General features: G+C 38.4%; 1 protein-coding gene and 1 long non-coding RNA gene across 2 annotated transcripts in view; both read left to right on the plus strand.

The window, feature by feature from the left end:
- The first annotated feature begins 1,139 nt into the window (after positions 1–1,139).
- MMP16 (matrix metallopeptidase 16) overlaps positions 1,140–23,696 on the plus strand; it is a 166,946-nt gene continuing 144,389 nt past the window's right edge. Inside the window, exon 1 of the mRNA XM_086883419.1 lies at positions 1,140–1,624. Coding sequence (XP_086739545.1) covers positions 1,493–1,624 — 132 coding nt within the window. The 5' untranslated portion in view covers positions 1,140–1,492. The remainder of the gene's footprint in view (positions 1,625–23,696) is intronic.
- LOC111924577 (uncharacterized) lies at positions 18,525–20,181 on the plus strand. The gene is made up of 2 exons (XR_002861720.2): positions 18,525–18,699; positions 20,083–20,181. It is a non-coding gene; the product is annotated as an uncharacterized LOC111924577 (long non-coding RNA).

The following is a 23,696-nucleotide window of genomic DNA, read 5'->3' on the forward strand; positions in this document are numbered from 1 at the left end:
AACTGCCTTACTCTTAAGATACCAAATGATGGATAACCTAATACACTCCTATATTCTGCTACTAGATGCTATCAAAATTGTGTACATCTAGACTGCGTGTCTTTTAATTTCAGACACTGGCCTCAACTACCAGACCGTGGAAGTTTTGTATCGGGTAGTCTTCTACTTCCTGTTTGTCCCATCTAATTATCGAGTATCTTTGCATATTTTTTGATAACCAAACAAAAAAATAAGCTTAGAATTTTAAATTCCTTTTTTTTTTCTCTTCCAGTAAACTTGGAGTTTTTAGGGTTTTTTTTTTCCCCCTCCCCTTTTTTCCCCGAGATGCATTATTGCAATATCATGTCCACTGATGTTATGCGTCACCTCACTTTCCTTTCACTGGATGACATATCAAAGGCAGCATAAAAAGTCCCGTTAACCATTAAATGACTGCAAGAGTAGTTCATCTGCCGTAATCACAAAGCATTTTGAATACGCCAATATCCAGCATGAAGTTAGTCTGTGCTACAGTATTTCACACGCTGTTTTCCCTTAAGTGCATGGCCCTGTTTTCGGAAGCATTCAGCGATTTTCACCACCCAAGCAGCACCGCGGGCAGGGGAGCGCGGCGTTCCCCGGCCACGGGCACGGCGCTGGCGCCCGGGGGCAGCCGCGGGCGGCTCGGGGCGCGGAGACTCCCGTGAGGAGAGCGGGGACTCCGGCACTCGTGCGGCTCCTGGGACAGGGCCGCGGGGCAGGGCCGCGGGGCAAGGCCGCGGGGCAAGGCCGCGGGCTGCTCCCGGGCCGCCGGTCCCCAGCAGCCGCCCAAGGAGGCTCCGGGCCGGGGCCCGGCGAGCGCGGCCGCGCGGCGCTGGCGCGCCGGGGCCGCCTGGTGGGGCCGTCGGCTTTAGGCCGCCTACGGGGCGGGGCCATGTAGGTTTCGGCTGAACATTCTGGAGTGGAGGGGAGCGGCGGGGGGCGAGGCGAGGCAGGGCACAGAGCCGAGCCGAGCCGAGCCGAGCCGGGCCACGGCGCGGAGCCGAGCCGGGCCGAGCCGAACCGGGCCGGGCCAGGCCACGGCAGGGAGCCGAACCCAGGCGAGCCAGCCCGCCTTCCCTGGGAGGAGGCGGAGGCTGAAGGGGAGGAGGCAGGAGAGGAGGAGGAGAGGCGGAGGAGGTGGAGGAGGCGGGAGCGGAGGGAGGACACGGGGAGGCGGCTGCTGCTGCTGGGCAGAGAGGAGTCGTGCAGGAGCAGCGACCGCACTCGGACGCCACATTCCCTCTTTACGGGGCTGGTGGTGAGGATGAGCGAGAGCTGACCCTGCCGCGCCGCCGCCTGTGCTGTGAAGTGTCTGCTCCTCCTCCTCCTTCTCTTCCTCCTCCTCCCCGGCTGTGGGTGAACCTGCGCTACGGGCTCTTCACCGACACGGGGGAGGTTGGTTTGTTTGTGCATTTGTTTAAGGCAAAGAGAGAGAAAGAGAGATCTCCCACCCGCTGAAGGACAGTTCACTATGATCGTACTCGCATCCAGCACTGGAAGCCGGTTGGATTTCGTGTCTCAGTCCAGGGTGTTTTTCTTGCAAACCTTCATTTGGATTTTATGTGCTACAGTGTGCAAAGCGGAGCAGTATTTCAATGTGGAGGTAAGATCAGCCGGATGCGTGTGCGAGCGTGTGTGCTTCCCCCTCTCCCTTTCCTCCCTTCCCTTTTTTTATGTCCCTCAAATCAAATCAAATAGCCAGCCAGCCATGTCTTCCAGCAGCCAGGGCATACGTCTGTGTAGGCTTTCCTTCCAGCAGCCGGTAGCTAGCTCCCCTCCCCGCGCTGCCCCGCCTGATGGATGCGTTCGAGCCGGAGATCCCGTTATCCCGGCAGCGCGGTGCCGGAGCGCAGCCCGCGGGGGACGGGAAACCCTCACCCGGCCACGGAGGAAACCCGGGGCGCGCTATGTGCGTGCAGCTCAGGAAAGGTTCGCGGAATGTCTTGCGTTTAGTATACCGCTGTATTGCTGAGTTTTCCCAGCCTTTTTTGGTTTGGTTTGGTTTGGGGTTTTTTTCGAAGTAGAATGAATGAAAGAGCGTTATGGGGACAGGAGGAAGGAAACTTGAGAATTTTGGCACGTTTCTTTGTAGTAGAGTATCTGAAAAAAAAAAAAAAAAAAAAAAAAAAGATCTTTTTCCTATGTAGACGTAAGAAAAAGAGTTGCCACTAGAAATAGTGAAACAAACGGCATAAAGGTGCAACTACAGCTCGGAAGTTAGGGGGTGTGGAGAACAGGAAAACAGTATTTTTCTGAGAGAAAATGAAGATTAAGATCTGGGGATACCAAGATGGAGCAAGTCCTAAGAGTTTACACTCACAGTGGCCATCCATTTCCAGTCACCTTTGTCTACTCTCCCAGTTTTCCCATTAGGAGTTTTTACATAGTGCTTTCACATTACTAAACTAATGTTTCTTTACTGACTTTTATCATCTTTGCATATATTATTTCCTCCTTTTTCTCCATCCTGTCACTCCGTTTGTTCTGCTATGATCCCCTACTTTGCTGCAATGTGATGTGTCTATTTCCTTCTTCTTTTCCTTGTCAATTCAACTTACTGATTTTTCATGTTTAGTCTCTGTGACTTATGTGTGCTCTCTCAACTTCTTATATGTAATTCTGGTATTCTGTTAGGTCGCTCTGTACCCTCACTTTCTTCTGTCCTGCCAACCCCACTCAAAACTTTTTGCTGCACCCATACACCAGCCTTTCTTGTTTTATAGTTTCTTTAGTCTCCTAGGTTCCCATCATTTTTTCTCTCAGAAAAATGAAGTCTGTGTCCCTGTCTCACACATAGGCACATTTGCTTGTTTTATACGAGCTCTTGTTCTCACTCAGTGACACACATTCTTGCTCCTTTCTCTGACAAAGATTGCTCATGCAGATCCTCCTCTGTTCCTAGGCTGTCTAAAGTTCTTACCTGTATGTCTTCTCCCTCTGTCTCATGCAAGATCACAACAAATGTATGAAGAATCCACATTTTATTTCTCCATGTCTGTTTTCATCCTATTCTTTCCTTCTCTACAGGCAGTTTCCTTTGCAATTCTCTCAGCTTAACAACATTCATCCATTGATTCTTTCTTTGATGTCTATCTCTCCAGAAAGTATTGTCTTTTTACTCTGTCATTAAAATCTCTCTTGATTATAAATTCAAGCCTTTTTCTCTGTCATATATGCTCTAGTCACTCATTTGATCCTTATCACAAACGTGCATCTCTGCTTTTGTTGGATTGTAAGGTCTTTGGAGCAGTACTCATACTTCTCACGTGTTTATCTGGTGTGTACCATGCTCTGGAGTACGATTGTGAGACTTCTGCTATATGAATATTAGAGCTGCATATTTAAGAGCACACACTGACGTTTTATCCTTCTGCTCATGTCCTCAGCTGCCTTCTTTACTGATGAGCAGGGGAAGGAGCGTGGAAGAGAGGAAGTTGCTCTCTGTATCCTCCCCATGCTTCACAGGCTGGCCCCCTGCAGAGTATAGGGATGAAATTCCAGCGACAGAACTTTCTCCTCCCACAGCAGTCTGCTTTGCTGGCATCTGGCTCTGCTGGAGAGACGGGCGGCAGATGGAGCTAGTGTGGGAGGAGAAAAAGATTGGTTTAGTCAAGTGGAATATGAACAGGAGGCCAGCTCCAGTCAGGAGGAGGTTTTCCGAGGAAAGAAGGGAAACACTTTCATTTTTGCCACCTCTTCCATATGGGAAGCAGCACATTTTGAGGGTAAAGGCAATATCAGGAGCAAGAAACACTGTTAGATGGAATGAAGTGGCATGTATGTGTGATGAGGGCAACATATTTCTCCTTTTTGAAATATGCCATCTTCTGCTCTTCTTTCCAGCCCTTCTGAAAACAAAGAATGTTATCATATGCCAATGCTTCTAGTCTTTTCATATTTAAGTCTTTGAGTCTCACATTGCTGTGAGCCAGAAGCGTGTTCCAGGGGATTGCTGTATTATTTGAGAGTTGTTCTAATCTGGGGCTTTTTCTTAGGTCACTGCCTTTGGCCACTGCTGGTGACATGGTCCTGGCCTAAATGAACCTCAGATTTGCCCCAGAACAGCCATTGCTGTGTTCACATTGTTGGATAGTGCTGAAAATTCAATTTTCTTTTTGCTGGGAACAGCAAAGGCTAAAAGCAAGGGAAATTTGAGGCAAAGGACTTGGCAACAGCAAGTATGTATTGTGCTGTAAAACTCTGCATGTCAGCACAAGTGCATAAAGCAGTTGTACTTCAGAGTAAATTGTGAAAATATGACAAAGATTTCTTATGACAATAAGTATGCAAAGTAGGCTTCAGGAAAGAAGTAGTGTACATATAGTTGAGTGAAATGTCATTGAAAAAAAGTGCTTAGAATGGTTGGAAAGCAGATTTACTTTTCATTCTTTCTTGTCTTTAAATAAAATACAAATAATACCTGTTGAACATCATAAAATGTGGAGATGATTTATTTCCTCTTGTTCTGTCTTGTTTAATCCGCTTTCCTGATTGCTAAGTAAAATCTGTGCAGTCTTGTTGAATTTTTTGGTTGCTTTGTTTGTTTCAGTGCTGTGAGTCAGGGCAATTCTTAAGAGATACTGCCTGTAGCTCAAATACATTAAATAATAATGTTTCCTTTTAAAAATAAAACACAAAGCTGAAATTTCCAAGCTAGTATGAACATTTCTGTTCCTTATAATTTGCTTGTCTCTCCATAAAATTTCTTTTAGCCAAACAACTGAATGGAGGAATTCTTCAACCTTCCAGTGATAGCTGAATTCAGCTGTCTATCCTGAAACTGTGTTCATGTATACAGTATTTCATGTAATAGACACAGCAGAGTAGGATTCGGGTCATGGAGTATGGTACGTAAGAGGGGCACACTTGCACTCTATACTGGTGAGAGTTTTGTGCTGAAGCTTCATGAGAGATGGTTGTAACTGATACGTTAAGAAATCACAATGAAATTTAGGAATCACTTAGTTGTATGTGCAGGAAGCTTTTAGCATTAATTTTCAAAGTTCATTGATTACCAGTAGCATTTTTGTGAGACTTTGTTTCTGACATCATGAGAAAAACTAAGGACTACGCTCTTAGCTCCCTCTTTTGGAGCTGAACTATTGGTCCAAAACAGTAACTTCATTAAGTATATTAGTGAAAGACTGTGTTATCAGTGTTGAGTTTTGCTGCTATTTTCAACTATTTCTGTACACTACCAGGGGCAGATGTCCATCATTAGGATAGTGAATGGAATAATAGTTACGAAAAGAACATTCCACATATAAAACTGAATCAAACACATAGAAGCTAATTGTTACTAAAAAGTGATAGAGCAACAAACTATCTTCTTCCCCCTAATGGGCTCCTTACTATGGTAATAATATTTTCTGTGGCACAATTTGTGTGTTACTGAGAGTGTCTATAGATGGTATTTCACAAGTATCATCCATCTAGTGTATATATATATATATTTGTTCTCCTAAACTAAACAATATCCCACTGTCTGAGCTGGTATTGTTCTGCAAATTTATCTCCCAATGTACTTGAATAATAAGTATGTTTATATTTAATTAACTATTAAATATCCAATATAAAAAAATGAAAAAAAATGTTTCCATTTTGTTACGGGAAAAATGAAATATTGAAACAAAAATACCTTGATCCGAAGATAGGATCAGCATGCACCTAGAATATGATTGATCTCTGGAACATAATGCTGCTTACTCTTAACTCAGATGATTATCTGCCTAAGCCCTATCGAGGAAAGTGTTTTTAGAATTCCACTTAGTTTCACTGACTGTATCTGTGATGTGGGAAACACAAGAGAGAAAGCATGCCTCTCTCTCTCATCTCTCTCCTCAGACTGTCAGTTTTGCTGTTTTTCTCCTTCTATTGCTAAATGTATAGACTTGAATCCCTAGAGGACGTCTTAAAAGGACTCTTATTTTAATGTGAGCAGATCTTTAAAACAATACAGTTGTCTCCCATTTTCAAAAGTGGGATTGCATATTGTGGAACAAAACACAGTGGAATCCAAACTTCAGAAAAATAACATCAGTTTCCTCCATTGTAATAAGTTTCTGAGAACCCCATTGTTTTCATTGTTAATAAACTTTACAATTAGCCTCCAGCTTCTGCTAAATGGTAAGGCATGACCTTTTATTCCATAATCTCTTATTCTAGACTTAAAACCAGACCAGTTTCATTTTTCAGCTGGCAACTGGAAAGGAATAAACATTTGGGAGTGGAAAAAATCTTGCAATATCACCTTTACATACTTTTGAACTGGTAGACTTGGTTGTGAGATTTATAGGCACAACACAATACTTTTCTAGTTCATTAAAATGCAAGCTGAAAACTACAGCAAAGCAATTAAGGTAGTTTTGGTATCAGTAGTACCATGTGTCCTAACAGGAATTTACAGGATCTTCTGCATTGCTTTAAGCTACAGTCAGTATGCATGATTCTCAATTACTTAAATTCTGAAGCTCACTCTTGCATAGGATATCAAGATGAAATGAACTGGACTTTTGTTCGAATAAGGAGTTCAAACTGAAATTGTTAAAAAGATGGAGAGGAGTTACTGAATCAGGTGAAGAAGATGATTAGTGGATGAAATATTAGTTAAGGAAAATGCAGATATAATGTGGCGTATTTCGTATTTGCTTATTAATGAAAAACAGATACAAAGAAAAATCCCAAATAAAGGTCTCTGGGGAGTAGATATATCTAGATAAAGAAAAATAATTGGAAAATTATGTGTCTGGTGGTAGGCAACAGAATGCTTTTCTATGAAAGGAGAATACCTACTATATAAAGAACTAGCTTTCATTTGATATGAAGAAATACATGTGAAAAAATACTACTTAGTTGTTAGAGTGCATTTTCTACTGTAAAGTGTGAGATTATTTTGTGCTACTGACGTTGGAGGGAAATTCATGTATTCTGTTGCTTGTATTTTTTTCAAAGACAGGTTGGAAGAATGGTGCCTGTTCTTCTGGTTCACTGCTGACATAGTATGTAATACCTAGGTACAAAACATATTTGTTTATTATTATAGTTCAACTTGTTTTCCTGTTGCAAATTTTTGTCAGTTTAGTGTTTAAGCATCACAGCTATTAGTGAATCTCAATTCTACTAAAGAAAAGAAATAAAATGGTTAAGGAGATTTATGTAATCACCTTATGTAGTGCAAGATAAAACTACAAAAACATGTTCCTAATGTTTTCTGACATGAGAGCTTACTAAAATAAATACAAAATTTATTAGCCCACCAGTAAACCTTGAACAAGCCCAAGCTCTCCCATTCCATTATTTTGAAAGCATAATGTAAAACTCCTGCAGAACCATTCATTGTTTCTTCAAAGTGGATATACTGTGTTCTTTAACTGGTTTAAGATTTATGTTGCTCTTTGTCAGTTTTATTTGAATCCATCTAAAAGGTCAGTGCTTGCTCTAGGCACCTCAGCTTTGCTTATGCACTCAGCAAGACTGTGTTGTAAGAGTTTATAAAGATAGAATGTGGTATTATATAGATTTTAAAGCATTTCAAAGTGCATCTGTTTTTAGTATTTTAAAGTCTGTCTCATCCTTGTACTTTACCGAATCATCGTTTTATGATGTTAAACATTGCAGGATTTTGTGTTGGTACTGTTTGAAGATCCTTAAGGGAACAATGTAACATTAAAAAAAAAAAAATAATTAATTACCCTATTTAAATTGCTTAAATATTCTCAGCTCTCTATTTCAGATTCCAGTTTATTGCCTTTTTGCCATCCTCAAACTGCACTGTTGACCATAATCTGAAGGAGCAGGTTGAGTCTGTTTAATTTGTTATCTGTGATATGTCAAATGACAGATTTGGTTTCATTCTGTATGAGGAAGGCCAGGATTAGTGCTGCAAACATGATTTTAGTTGGCACTGAAATGGATCTGAAAAATAATTATGATTAGAGCTTTATCCTTTAAAGAGAGGTCATGCTATTTGGGACCTTTATTTATTGGTTACCTGGCAACTGTTCATTCATGTTCCTGTTTATCATCATTCATTGTAAGCATCTTTGGTGTACACTAAGAGCAATTAAGTGGCAACACTTTATTTCTGTAATAAATTAGATTTGACATAAATTACAGATAAAGAAAAAAAAAAATTCAGTAGTTTTACTTATTAACCAAAACTGTTGGTACAATGTTTCTTTGCTTATTAACAGCTAGTTTATACCAGCTGAGGAGTTCAGCTGTAATAATAATGTTTCTAGCATACCTTTTGAGGTATTACAGCACATAATTTACTTAGGGGCTTGTTCAGGTATTTTTGCCATGTTTAGAAACTCCTGTTAATTTCAAGATCAAGGCTTCAGGGTTCTAGGAAACTTATGTCCTGTTGATTTCAGAACTTAATACTAGGCAATCCAATCTCAAGTATTGAAGCTTGAACCCAGTCATTGGGAAAGTGGTTTCACATTCTAGAGTTAAAACTGCTGTGCTAGGAGATGTGCAGGTGAAGCAATAAGAAGAACATTAAAGTCACTTGATGCTTTCTCTCTGTAGAACAGCAGTTTTTATTACACTGTGAAAAAAACATAAAGCATATTATTCAACAATTGCTTTGTGACTGTGGATGAAAATATTTTGTTCTCCTTGTTAATTCATTATTAATCATATCATGATTAACCCTTGTGTGGAATAGCAGTTTGGAATGAGACTGCTGAGTTCTGGACTATTTGTAGAAGATGTCTTTGTAAAGAATATTGAAGAAAATTCCTTATGGCTGCATCTTAAAAGACCGTCTACACTGTGTGGCCAGGGTAGTAGTAGATTTATATCTCTGCTGTTACCACTTGCTAGGTTTGCCTCTACTCTGGTTGGCACAGTGCTTTGGAAAAGAGGCCATCTCTATTCACATGGATGATAAGAATGCTATCAGGAGTAGTCAGCGTGGTCTTACTCAGGGTAAATCATGCTTGACCAGCCTGATTGCCTTCTGTGATGAAACAGCAGCCTGGATGGATGAGGGGAGGGCAGGGGATATTGTCTTACCTTGACTTCAACAAGGCTTTCAACGCTGTCTCTCACAATATCCTCATAGGCAAACTCAGGAAGCGTGGAGTGGGTGAGTGGACAGAGAGGTGGTTTGAGAACTGGCTGAACAGCAGATCCCAGAGGGTGGAACAGTAATCAGTGGCACAGGGTTTGGTTGGAGGTCTGTCACTGGTGGTGTCCTCCAGGGTTCAGTATGGGCCCAATATTGTTTAACTTTTCACCAATAACTTGGATGAAGGGGCAGAGGCCTCCTCAGCAGGTTCCCCAACAGCACAAAGCTGACACCCCAGAGTGTTGTGCAGCCCTTCAGAAGGACCTCGACAGGCTGGAGAGATGGGCAGAGAAGAACCATCTGAAATTCAGTGAAGGCAAATGCAGAATCCTACACCTGGGGAGGAACCAGGCACCAGTACAGGCTGGGGGTGACCTACTGGAAAACAGCTCTGCAGAGAAAGACCTGGGGATCCTGGTGGACAACAAGCCATCCATGAGCCAGGAGTGTGTTCTTGTGGCCAAGAAAGACAAAGCTATCCTGGGTTGCCAGGAAAAGCATTGCCAGCAGGTTGAGGAGGTGATCCTGTTGCTCTTCTCAGCCCTAGTGAGGCCACATCTGGAGAGCTGTGTCCAGTTCTGGGCTCCTCAGTACAAGAACATCTCTCCTGCAATAACAGGCTGACGGATCTGGGCCTGTTCAGCCTTGAGAAGAGACGACTGAGAGGGGATCCCATCAATGTCTATCAGTCTCTAAAGGGAGAGTGTCAGGACAATGAAGCCAGGCTCTGCCCAGTGTTGCTAAGAAATAGGACAAGAGACAATGGGCAGAAACTGGAACACAGGACGTTACACCTGAATATGAGTTCAGAGCTTCTTTACTCACACTGGAATGGGGTATGGAGTCTACTTCACTGGAGATATTCAAGAACCATCTGGATGCAATCCCGTACCATGTGCTCGGGGATGACCCTGCTGGAGCATGGAGGTTGGACCAGATGACCCACTGTGGTACCTTCATCCCCTGACCCATTCTGTGATACTGTGAAAGAATGTCCCTCTGGGCACTGATGCCCTCTTCTTTGAGCTTCTGATTGTATTAACTCACGAGTACGCATCATGTCATGACACAGGGGGAACAAAGTAACTGCTGTAAGACAAATCTGTACCAATTTTCATCAGGTTTTTCCACTCATGGGGACGAGTTGGTAACACATGAAGATTGTGTTGTGTGTTTTCTCCCAAATACAAAACAATTGAACTTGTTTCAAAGCTGTGTAGATAATTTGAAAAGAAATGCTAACCTCAGAAAATCTGGTCTTTAGTATTTTTTTTTCTCATGATATTGTAGAGGAAAAGCTGTTTTATTTCATTGGTAATGTTCACTTTTGCTGGGATATAATCACAAATTCACTTACAGGTGTGAAACAGATGTTGGCAAGGGAAATTTATTTTCTACTTTCTTAGAAAATAACCAGCTGAAAGGCAGAAAGAAAATTGTCAATGTCTTAAAACATAGATAGTAAAACAGAAAAACAAGCCTCTCTTTCAGTGGGGAGGAAGATGCTTAATTTACATGTATTGGTGGATATTTACAAAGTGTACAACAGAGGAAATTGCTTTCTTTTTGTATGGCATGCAGATCTGAAGGTGATGATCCTGTCACATTTTTACCTCAGACATTGGTTGTGTGATGCTCTTCTAGGAAATTGTTTTGACCCACTGTCTTTGCAGAGGAATTGACAGATTTTATCTGTCTGTGCTGTGGTTTATGTTTAATTGCAAGTGAAAGAAATGATCTTTCATGCAATAAAATGTATTATTATTATGAGAAGTAATATAAATATATTGGTCACTGTACAGCATAATTTTGGTCTTGGCATGTCTTTACTTGTCGTTACTTGTATATGAAATGCCAGCTTTGGAAAGGTCTTTATTATATTTTTCTCTATTGCATAAGTTTTTGAATATGTAGGGAAAAAGATGTGATGTGACTGAGGCATTTTGCTGGAGGGCTGAAGATCCAGGTTGTGTGTCAGTTCTAGAATGAGTTTTCATATGGATCACGTCTTTGTAACCTAGCTTGCACAGATGTACATTGAACTAAGTGAAGAGTGTTTCCAGACTTTTCCAATACATATCAAGAGCAATAGAATAAAAGTGATGTAAAAGAGCCAGGAATATATCTTCATCCTTCCTTTATTTTGGGACTGTTTCACTTTTTTTCATAATGTGTAGTAAAGGAATATCATAAAATATAAATACATCATTTCAATTTAATCATTTGTATAATTGTGCTAGAAGTGAACATGTTCAAAAGAAAGTACCAGATAAAAAAATATGAAAGACATGTTTATAACAGTTTGAACAGTGGTTTCAATTTTTTGTGGTTTTTTTTTTTAAATTTTTGTTTGTTTGTTTTTGTTTGTTTGCTGTTTGTTTATTTTGTTTTTGTTTTGGTCTTTTAAAATATGAGTACCAAAACTTGGTAGACAACACTATTAGGATTAGGTGAAAGATGTCATTAGATAACTGAAAGTTGAGAGCAGCAGTCTCTTTCAGAATGAAAGTTTGGATAATTTTTGTTACCCAAACAAATTCAAAATTATTTTAAATAAATGTAAAAGTCTTAGCAAATAAATCAGTTTTGGATCAGATTGTAAATACCATACAATTCACAATTAAAAATTGTTCTGTTTTTGAGTGAATGTAACCTTAAACAAGTAAATTATTCCACATACATTCATGCTTCTTTTTCATCACAGTACCTAAGCTTCTCCTTTTGTGTTTGAGTATTTGTGGATTTTTGTGACATACAATAAAAGACACATTACTCCAGGAATTTAATATTTTTTATTAGGCACCACTAAGAAGCAGCCATACTGCTCACATATCCCTGGATGTTAAGAACTTAATGGGGAGAGGATAAGGTAAATAAGATTTGCAGTGATGATATGTTAAGTACGATAAAGTGGAAACTGCATCTTTTCCCTCCCTTCCCTCCCTTCTCTTGCTCTCTCTTTTCCTTTTCCCTCACTTTGTCTTCCTACAGACCATTACCTGTAGCCCACTTAAATCATCAACCATTACTGAACCATAGAATCTGAAATATTAGAGATAGGAAAGACTCATCAAAAACCTATTTCTCTGCCAGTGCAGGATTGCTTAATAAATCAATATAGCAAATATAGCTGGATATTGTAAAATTTTAAAATCCACCATGGGGAGGACTTCCAAATTTTGAATTAAAAAACCCAAACATTATAAAAGTACAGTAGGGAGTATTGCAATGGAAGAATTGTCTTTTATATATATATATATTTATTTTTTTTTTTTCATTTGGCTACTGGCAGCAGTTAGAAGTTTGCTCAGGTTAGGCAATTTCTGATTGTAAGGTATGGCTGTCCTATAATCCAAGATGACAGGAGCTGTATATGAGCATAAATGGCATGCACTGATTGGTAATTCAGTGTATTTCTTTGGCTTAAAGAATGAAAAATAAAGGGTAGAGAGACTTAAGGATTGATTAACTCCATTTGAAATCCTTAGTTCCGGTGACATGGACCAACACTGCCTGATTTCAAAATATTTGTGTGTAGACTGTGACACTCTCTCAGGAGGGCTTGATTAATTTATGATTTTCTTGAAGTACTATGCCTTTTTCTATATAAGTATTGCTAACTAGTTCATAAAATTGGATACTAGTAGGAGTGTAATGGATATCTAGATACAATGTGCTGTTAAAGTTAGTTTGGTATTTCCCACATTTATATCATTAGTGTGGTCACGAACACAGACTTGAAGATGTCCATGACACTGGCAAATATGGGCGGTCACAAAAGCTGTGCTTTGCAAATGATTTATTACTTGCTAAATGAGGATCTCAAGTTATTTTGTGTGGGAAGGTTGAGTGTCTTTGCGCATATGCATCCTGATGATGAGATTTGTGCAGGATGATTTGCATGAGGTATATTTTTCTGCGTGTGTGCGAGCTTCAGGGTTAGATGGGAAAGGGATTCAGTTAAAGAGAACAGGACTTAAATTTAAGTGTTCAAATGTTCTGTACATGTTCCCAACATATTAGTGATGTTCTGATGCCTGCAATCAATGAAACAGGGAGCCAAGCAACCAATTAATGCATACCAATTCAACCCACCAGTTAAGGCATGTTTTAGAGTAACTTGAAGTATTTTTAACTCTTCTGTTGGTATTGACCAGAAATGTGATTAAGTTGCTCACATGTGGGTATCGAGCACCTTTTAAGGTGCCCATGGCCAAGATGAGCAGAAGGCTGGCAGAAATAACATGGGACCAACAAAAGTTCCTCTTTAGGCTAGCAACAGGAAGCCAGTCTCTTTGTTCTAAGTCACCTCATATGACACTAGACACTTCTGTTTAGGTAACTAAAACCTGTTTCTCTTTTTAAATGATTAGACCTATATCTGTGGGGTCCCCAGGTAGACACCAGCGTTCCAATGTCATAATTTGGGGTTGAATGCATTCCTTCTGTAGTGCTAGGATTCATTACACTTTGTGTGGGGACCTGTTGCTGTTTGTGCCCTGTGGTCTGACTTGTTTTTCTCTAATCTCTCTCTAATATCTCTAGATATTGTTTTCAGAAAATCATGGGCCTCCTAAAAAATCCAGTGATATATCTCCCATCCTGTGGATAATGTAGTTCATCTCGGATCACATCAGACACCTGTACTCCTGACAAAACCAAGAATAGAGCTCCATCCTTACATCACTACAATTTTTACCCTGTCACTTTGATGCCTTGCACACTATTAAATTTATTCATCCCTTAGTGTGGAAGGTTAACACTACCTCGCATCTTTGGATCTCATGTATTTTAAGAATTTAGTTAGGGATTTAAAGAACACAACATTTCTCTACTGTAACAAGGCAGTTTTGCCTTCAACTGTAACGAGATCAGGCCTGAGCCTGTTCAAATCTATGTAAAACATGTTACTTAAATCAGAGCAAACACTTATGGCAGGTTTTATTAATTTACTGCTTCTGACTGTTATTTTGTCCCTTACCTTAAATGGTCTTAAAAGCACTCTTTCCATCCTAAATTTACAAACATCTAAACAGCTTGAGGGAAGAAAACAGAATGTTAAGCATTTTTATAAAAAGGAAGTGATAAAAAGATATATTTTGGAAGAATAAGTTCACTAAGTGTCTATTGCCTGATAGACAATCCTAAAGAAGATAAAAATGAAAATGACATTTTAATAATTTTTTTTGGCTAAAAGCCCTTAGCCTTCAAGAATAATTATCTTGTTTTCAAGTAATTTTGTTATGTAAAGCAAAATGGGGATTAAATCAACAGAAATTTACATTTCTGTGTTAATACCAGAATTTCGATCTTATCATATGCAAGTATGTAATTTCATTGATTTATTTATAGTACTTGCTTTAGGTCATCAAAACAGTAATATTAACTGTGTCAGATTAAGAGTCTGACTGTCTTGTATTTATAAATTTGCTTATTTACTTAATTTGTAAATCCGAAATTTGAAATATTTGTGTATGCTACCTGATATACTATTTAAATGGGTTTTCTGCTATCATGTAACTAGAGAGAGACTAGATCTGCTGTGGGTTTTTAAGTCTGCATTTGTGAAGAGAGAGTGACATATCTGCAATCTTTTAATCCAGAAGAGCTTCCTTTGTAATATAAAGCTCTACTCTTGTTTTCCACTCCCTGTCTCATTTAGAGTGAAACATTATTTTAGATCCTTTGTGAATAATTCCATATTTTTTCCTGACTGTTGAGAGAATTCACTTTTTGTCCCAGCAGTCAAAGAAAGATATAATCATTGTTTTTCATAGATTAGTTGCTTAGATGCCATTTCCACTGAGATATTAGAGAATTTTTTTATATACAAGATCTTCCTGAGGAGGTGATGTCAATTGAATTTGGACCAAAAGATTGGATTTGGATTCTTTAGAAATATGTTCTTTCTCTAACTTTGCTCAAAATAAAGATTCTGGTTCATTAAAAGTTGGGGGGTTTTAATGTCTTTATGAATATTCATTTCTTTATGTAAATTTTCAGCACCAGAGGAAATGATTCTTAAGGTGAAACTAAGCTTTTAAAATGTTGGAATAATACATTCTGGGATGTTTTGTAACAGTTACGAGTGATAATAGACAGGGGAGCCTCAAGCAATTATAGCTTTTCTTATGTCCCATCTCCAGTAATACAGTAGAGAAGTTCATCATGCCTGTTAGCTATATCCTGATAGCTAGAAAAGGAAAAAGAGAATTTTAACTTTAATTGTCCTGCAGTCTGAGGGCTTTATAGGTTTTAACTTGTGTTTGGAAATAAAATAGCTAAACTTGTGGTTGAAAATTGTGTAATGGTGTTTGGTGAAGTAACTAATAAAAAAAAAAAAAGTGGTTACTTTTTTAAAATTGAAACAAAGAATTGATAGAGTTGTTGAAAGATGTTAAGAGCCTTCAGAGTTATATGGAAATGGAGAATATAATTTTTCTCCATGCTTTCTTTTTTTGGAGCTCATATACTACCTATGCTTCAGTGATAAGAAACTAGTGACAGGAAGAAGAAAGGGAATCCACCCATGTTTAATTTGTTTTCTTTTTTGTAACTTATTTGTTTAATTATGTACTTATGAGTAAAAAAAAATATCTGGTGTTCATTGAGAAACTTAGATGAGACTCTATGGAATTGTTGAGATTGTGTTGTTAATTTCATTGCAGGGTTTTACTCCAAACTATTTGAAAATCAATGAATTACTAAGCATTTTGACTTAGTGAATTATGATAATGTATATCATAGAATCACAGAATGATCTGGGCTGGAATGAACTTTTAAGATGATCTAGTTCTAGCCCCTCCCTGCTATGAGCAGGGACACCTTCCACTTCATCAGGCTACTCACAGTCTTCCAGCCTGGCCTTGGAAGGTTTCAGGAATGGGACTGCCACAACTTTTCTCAGCAGCTTGTGCCAATCTCTCACCACTGGTACAGTGAAAAATTTCTTCATGACATCTGATCTAAACCTGCCTTCTTTCATTTCAAAGTCTTTATCCTGTCACTACATACTTTTCTCAAGAGTCCCTCTCCAGATTACTTGTAGGCCCCTTGAGGTATCAGAATTCGGCTAGAAGGTCCCTGAATCCTTCTCTTCACCAAGCTGGGAATTTATATATTATAATATATATTTAATATAAATATTGATTAAATATTTAAGATAAATATTGTTGTAAAAATCCATAGAGTTAGCCTAAATATAAGGGATTAAATGAGTACAGAAAGAACTGGAGGTATACTATCTACGTATAAGCTGAATCTTGTAGTTAGAAGAAAGTTACAAATCATTAGAGGGATGGTATTCTTGAATCACTTTTTTAAAAGAATAGTAGTGGGGTCATGCAGAGAAGAAAAAATTAACTTGAGATGGCATCTAACTAATGTGGGGCTTACAGTGTATAAATTTACTTATCAGCAATAATGGACTGGATTCCTTCCTTGTTCTATACTTTGTCTTGACAGTAATTTCCTTATTCAGAGAGGCTGATAGCTCTACTGACAGCCATTCACTGTAATGTTTATTCTTCTGCATTAGTGTGTCTACCCTAAGAACCCTATAGCTATTGTATTAGACCAAAAATGTGATCTCTATTGCATCAATACAGTTTTCTGCTTCATTGCTTTTTGTCATTTACATGTTTCAGTCACCATGTGGGAAAGTCTCTTTTTTCCAACAACATTTAATTCAATGCTGAAAATTGTAAATAATGCCTGTGTAATCAACCATACTTGTTTGAAAACCATAAAAAAGGCTTTTAGAATATTTTTGGTTGTCTTCTTTTTGAGCTCTTGGGTACACTTTTTTTTTTCTTTTTTTCTTTTTGAAACAAGAATGACAAATACACAGTTAAAGAAGAAACAATATTTTCATTTTATAGAGTAAGCCAAGTCTTCAAGAAGCTTTCCACAAGTTTAACATGAAAGCTGTTTAGCAATAGCCACACAGCTTACTTCATACCTTTTTTTCTGTTTTGATTGTCTTCAAAATTGTATTTGCTTCTATTTTTGCTCCTGTTAAAACCTGCCACTTCAAAAGGTCAAAGTACTTCTAACTGCTAACAAACACTGTTTTTCATTATATGACAACTGTTAGGATTACACAATTTGCATAACACCTTTAAACTGTTTAACAGTAGCTATCTGGCTGACCTTATGCATCACTACGGCAGGGGATGCCTGTTTGATTCTTGGACTTAGATGCTAATTGTTTGTAGCTGCAGGGTCTGGGTAGTTCTCCTGAAATTTAGCTTTTATTTTTAAAGGTGTTGCAATTTCTCCAGGAGGTAAAGGAAAACACAGGTTTTACTGCTTTTAAACTGTGTGACTTTGTACTCTTGATTCAGTAAGTTATAGCATCAATGAGAGACAAAAATAGGGTTGAAAGTGAGACAGGACCGGTGTTGCAGAGGTTTGGGATTAGACCTTCAAAAGCAGCTTATTGAAGTACCAATATCAGTAGTGACATGCACTTCTAGTCACAAACTAACTTTAATTTTTGAGCTAAGGAGTTTAATTTAGAAGGGAGTATTTAAATACAAATGAATTTTTAGATGAATATTTAGATAATATAAATTCTATGTTTTCCTATTTAATCTGGTCCTTTTTATTTTGTTGTTTTATTTATTTCACTCTGAGATATATGAAATTTAACAAGATAGGACTGCTTAGTAGCTGATTGCTTAGGTAATATTTTCACAAGGAAAATGCATTGATTGGTACATATTCAGTGAGTATTGGTTGAAGGGGTGATGACAACACTATAGACAGTTGGCTACCAACAATATAAACTGAAACTTCAAAATTACCATGCTGATTGAATTCATGTCATGAATCAGGAGTTGAAAGTCAGAGGATGGCCTCTGGAAGGCCTGCTGATAAGGATTCTACTTGGTCAAGAATGCAGATTGGGAATTTAACATTATTTTAACCATATACATTTATAATAGAGGGTATTTTAAATCAGCCACCCCAATTCTGTCCTACACTTCTGAAAACATTTCTTGGTAGAAAGGAGACAGCAGGTAATGAATTTCAAAAAGATAAAAGAGAAACAGACTGTAATGTGTCACAAAAGCAGTGGATAGTGTGGCTTTCAGTTTTGAAAAAACAGATGAGGTAATCTGTTGAGACTTCACACTTTGATTGTATTGATTTGGTTAGATTCAGCTCTTTAGCTGCAGTTCCAAAAAGATCTCTCTAAGGAGAAGGAGCACCCAAGTGTGGAGGTGAAAAAATAGAATCAGCTGGAGCAGAAACATTGTCACCTCTGATCATGACCAGCACAGCTGGCTCTAGTGAAAGATTTCCATGCAGTTTGTATGTTTGCAGTACCCTGTAAATTCTATTACATTGTAGATGTACATGTGTAGATTGTGGATGATGCAAGTGTTGCATTGTCACCTCACAGTCTGGCCCGTGTCTTCGGGTAAAGTCTCACAGTGGATGAAATTTTGCTGGAAAATGTGTTCCTCTTTGGTGAGAAAACCAAAGGCCCTTTGAGGCATGTGGACAGTTGTATGCTGGTGACACGATTCCTGTCTGGAACATGATTCAGGGAATGGAAGAAAGCAGTTCCTGGAGTCTCTTTGGCTGAGGATGAGGTAAGTCATGAGAGCTTTCCAAGGCTCATCACTGTTTGGTACTTCACAAGACTATCAAGGAAGAATGCCACTGAGAATTGATCTGTACTATATTTTTGGGAACCGAGCTGAGATTTTCTACTTGTTTTATGTGTTAGCAGCCCTCTGAACTCCTGTAGTAGCAATGGTGTAGCAATATTAGCCTTTAAGAACTACATTCAGAGTGGTGCTTAGAGCCTTCCTCTGCTTTATTCCTTTCCATTTCTCTTTATAAACCTCAGCCTAGTGCACAACAGAGGACTTTAGCCTAGATCTGGGAAAGCATGCTATTGAGAACTGTTTTTAAGAAAGCTGGACCAGTCAGAATCTTGAAAGGAAAAAGCCCAGAGTGGCTTTTTGTCATTGATACTATTAGCTTGCTCTGATAGTCTGTGAAATACTGCCTTCAGTATAAAATGTGTAAACAAAATCAAGCTATTGATACCTACTGGGCTTATTACTCCTACACAAGTCAAATGTTTTCTCTTGATCTGACACCCTCCATACTTGTTTTGAAAGCCACTTCTTAATCTTTGTGAGCAACTTCTCTAATGTTTGACCTTGTAGGTAAAACTGCTCTGTGATGCACCATGAACTGATTTGAAAGTGACATAAATAAAATGTTCATTGTGTAAAATTTATCTCTGTCATATCAGCAATACATACAGTGTTGCTGGTTTTGTTTTTGTTTTTTCTCAATGAATTTAAGTTACTCTGGTTGTTCTATGCTGCATACAATTTTAAAGTTTTTGCACTAGGCTGTAGAAAGTATTTACAATTTCTGTTCTAAAAGTGAAATCAGAGTTACTGGAATGAGCTTTTCAGATCCTTCCTTGTTTTTATGTAAATATTGTTATTATCATATATGTTTTTTTCTTATTGCTTTTTAACATAATTTCTAAGTTTCTAAGTTTTTTTTCTTAAGACTTCTTTCTTCTGAAAGGATATCGAAAATACAGTGAGACTAGTGACAATGAAATCACTACAGTGAATATGTGTTCTGACTGAAAAAGCAGGAATTTTACTCTGACCTCTGTGTGCCTGTGGTTTCACTTGGAGCACTTCTATTACAAAGCTTTCAGTTCAAATGTGAGGGGTTATGTCTGAAGATGTGAATCCCTTGTGACCAACTAGAGTGCTTCATGTTACTTTGCTCTTTTCTCTTTACTCCCAGGATTAGCTCTTACTAATCCTTATCAGTGCTGTAGCTTGAATGCTGCAGACTGTGGGGTACCTGTAATTCAGGAGAGTATTTCTTGCAAGATGATGATATGGCTGATAATTTTCTAGAAATGTTTCAAGTGTACTTGGCAAAGTTATCTTCAGGTCATTAAGATTTATTTTTCTTTATTTTATTTTATTTAGAAAATGTTAGAATGCAAGAAAATACCAAGTGAGGCAACACAACTGTTTGAGATGGGGAAACCTGATTAGGAATCCTTTTAATAAAGTGTCTGGAAATTTTCAAGGTAGTGTCTAAATTCAAGCCCTTAAAAATGTGGCAATTTATTATCAGTAGGTTTAACTTATCTATATCCACAGGTAGGTATATACCAGATCACTAGAAATACTTTTCTTGTATTTCATTATGATATAGAATGAGAACATGGTTTCTTGTTTCAATTTCACCAACTTGAAATTTCTCTCTCTTAAATTTGTTTATTCTGATCTGAATAATGACCAGCAGAACAAAGTGTAAATGTTGTAACTTTGACGTAGCATTTTTGCTTAAACTGATCCTGGGACAAATTATTTGCAGTTCCTTTCCACATGGATGAGTAGAGTATGAGATAGATTGCACCACTGCCACTCCATTGGCATTAACTGTTTTACTGCTTCTTCCTTTAGCCAAGGACCAGGTTAAGTGTTTCTTTTAAAATGTATGATACACTCGGGTCACTACAGCGATGTATAGTCTGTGATACTGATTGTGATATGCAAGGGGTATCTGTCCTACAGTACAAAGTGAAACACAGGTACTGTGAAAGTTGTTGATTCTACCTGCTGTGCCTCATACTTGATTGGGCTCCCTGACCCCGAAATCCCCATATCCAAAGGCAGAAAATTAATATTTGTATGAGTAGATCCAAACCTACATCACTTTACTCCTTTTGGACAGAGATCTAGGAGAGATCCCTTCCTAACTTTAAAATCTGTTTTGCTGTATTTCATTTTGCTAGCCAGTCTAGCGTTTTGTTAAGTAATTTTCTTGGCTTAACCCGAGGAAGCAGCTGAGCCCTACACATCTCAGTTTCACCACAGTAGGATGGGGGAGAGAATTGGAAGGGTGAAAGTAAGAAAATCCATGGAATGGGGTAAGGGAAATTGTAGAGGTAAAGCAAAACCTGTGCAAATGAGGAGAGCTAAGAGGGTATTCACCACTTCCCGTGGTTCAGCCATGCCCAGGAATGCCAGGCTCCATCTTGCATAGCCATGACTTGGGAACTTGCCACAACTTTGAATGTCCCCCCATGGTGCCTTCTTATCCCAGCTTTATATGCTGAATATAAAACTAAATGGCATGGAATATCACTTTGGTCAGTTGGGGTCAGCTGTCCTGTATGCATCCTGTATTTTTGTATTATTGAATATAAATGTGCCATTGTTCAAAATGCTTGACAGACATCATCAACCACATTCTCATAACAGTAGTAACGCTGAGTAAAAGTATTATCTCTGCGCTTTCTGTAGGATTTTACAGGACATTTATTGAAACTTTTATATATCTATATCTATATCTATCTATATATCTATATCTATCTATATATCTATCTCTCTCTCTCTCTCTCTCTCTCTCTCTCTCTCTCTCTCTCTATATATATATATATATATATATATATATGCTGGAAAATGTTAGTCATCATTCTAGACACTCTTTCAATCACTCTGTCACCATCCTATAGTTCTTTTTGAGTCTCCAAACTGTACCACTTTTACATTTTAGACGTGATCACTCTTTGATTAAATATCCCAGTTGCCAAATGCCATCATCCCTAGTGATTTATATGGATCTATCACATACCAGAGCAGTTACTATGGTGTGGTGGTAAAGTTCTTAAGGAATCATGGTATGGATCTATAAGTTCTTGCTCCAGAAGGCTTCCTCATATGTAGAAGTTCAGGTATAAGTGAGATGTTTGGTAATGGGATCTTTGTGCTCAATAGCAAGCCACAATACACCGTGCTTGATGGCAATACATTTTTACCATTCTAGCCCTGTGAAACTTCAGCAGACCTTTGACAAAGGTCTGCTTTGTCAAATGGGATTTTTCTTAGATGCTTTTATTAGCCTGTCATAGGTATATACATGAGGAAACTGATGCCTGTTAATCCTCCCGAACCTTGCCACAAGAGACAGACCCAGAGATGATGATTAATATCTTTGGAAGAAGAGCGTCAGGCCACAGTGTCACACGTTCTCCTGTTAATGAGCTTTAAAATCCTGTGTATGCTAGCACATAAGCCATACTCTCTGCAAGGGTTACACAGCATAAAAAGAAATGGAGATCAAATAACTAACATCAGAGTGCTTAAGAGAACCTGACTGCTAAAGAAACCTGGAGATGGAAAGAGACCCAAGCAACCATGAATAAAGGAGATAATTGCCTCCCTCTGTTTAAAGGTGTGGCTTCCTCTGACAGAAGATGAGGGCTTATACCTTCTACCCCATCTTTCCTTTCTCCTGAAAGGATAAAGAGGAAAGAAGAAATTGCTTTGGGACAAGGTGAAAATTAGTGCACCTCATGTAAATGACTATTTACCGTCTTCTGTGTTAATAGAATCCTGAGTTCTGTAAATGACATTTATGTATGCTATAGGACTCCTGTCCAGAGAAGACTGGAAGAGCAGACCAGTAGCTGAAAATTAAGTCCAAAGAATCCATTTCCTATGTCTTCTGTGTCCCACATGATCATGATAAAAGGAAGCTTTATGTCGTAAAATGTGATTTTTCTTTATTTTCTTTTGTCTTTGACATACACCATAAGCAGTCACTGAATCCATGTGGTACAACATTTTATAGTAAAATTTCATGGTAATTTTCTTTCTATATTTTTCCCCATGTCCACTTAAACTAAAGGAAAAAGGTGTTCTAAAGGAAAAAATCTGCCAACAAACTAATATATACTATATCTGTGTGCATTTTAGAAATAAATTAAGCTATTAAATATTTTCCTATTTACAAGCAACAGTTTTTTAAAAAAAGATTTACTAACATAAGTAACTGCAAGGATTTACAAGGGTGTAAATGCAATATTGATGGGACAATAGATAAATTTAAGGCAGGTGAACAACTACTTCTTTTTTTTTACAAGCTATGCATATTCAGGAGAGGATAAAAGGCCTAGCTCTGGAATAGATTCTCTCAGTTGGTTAGAGTGTGGTGCTGGTAACACCAAGGTTGGAAGTTCCGTCCTCATACAGCCATTCACTTAAAGGCTGGATTTAATGATCCTTTTTGGTCCCTTCCAACTCAATATATTCTGTGATTTGAAATTAAATCTCTTCTAGTCCATTTAAATCAGCGTGGGCATCAAAATCATCAGCACATTTCCTCAGCTGTCCAACACTTGCTGGTGTTTGTGTTACCATATCTGGGTTTTTTACACATTCGTAATGAGGTCTTCAGATCCATGATAACCAGGCTGTTCTGTGTGCAGCCTTGGAAGCAAACCAGACCTGTCAAAGCCAACAGAAAATAAATGCAATGGCCAGCTGGCTTAGAAGGCTGTAGTTAAATCATCAAGAATGAAAACTCCCCTCAGAGGTCTTCTCTCCTCCTGAAGTGACCTTTGGTCTTCTAGCAACAGATTATCCCAATCTGAGCTGCAAGGCTTTAAATTTAGGGGATTTTTAGCATTTTATAATGAGAAAATGGACTAAACTTGTTTTATTTTTCTCTCTGAAGTGTGTCAGAACATCAGCACAGATTTTTTTTGTGATTTAACAGTCTCTTTCCAGACAAGGGAACTCTTGTTTTT

Source organism: Cyanistes caeruleus, chromosome 1, assembly GCF_971803275.1.
Source record: "Cyanistes caeruleus chromosome 1, bCyaCae1.hap1.1, whole genome shotgun sequence".
In the NCBI taxonomy this organism is placed as follows: Eukaryota; Metazoa; Chordata; class Aves; order Passeriformes; family Paridae; genus Cyanistes; species Cyanistes caeruleus.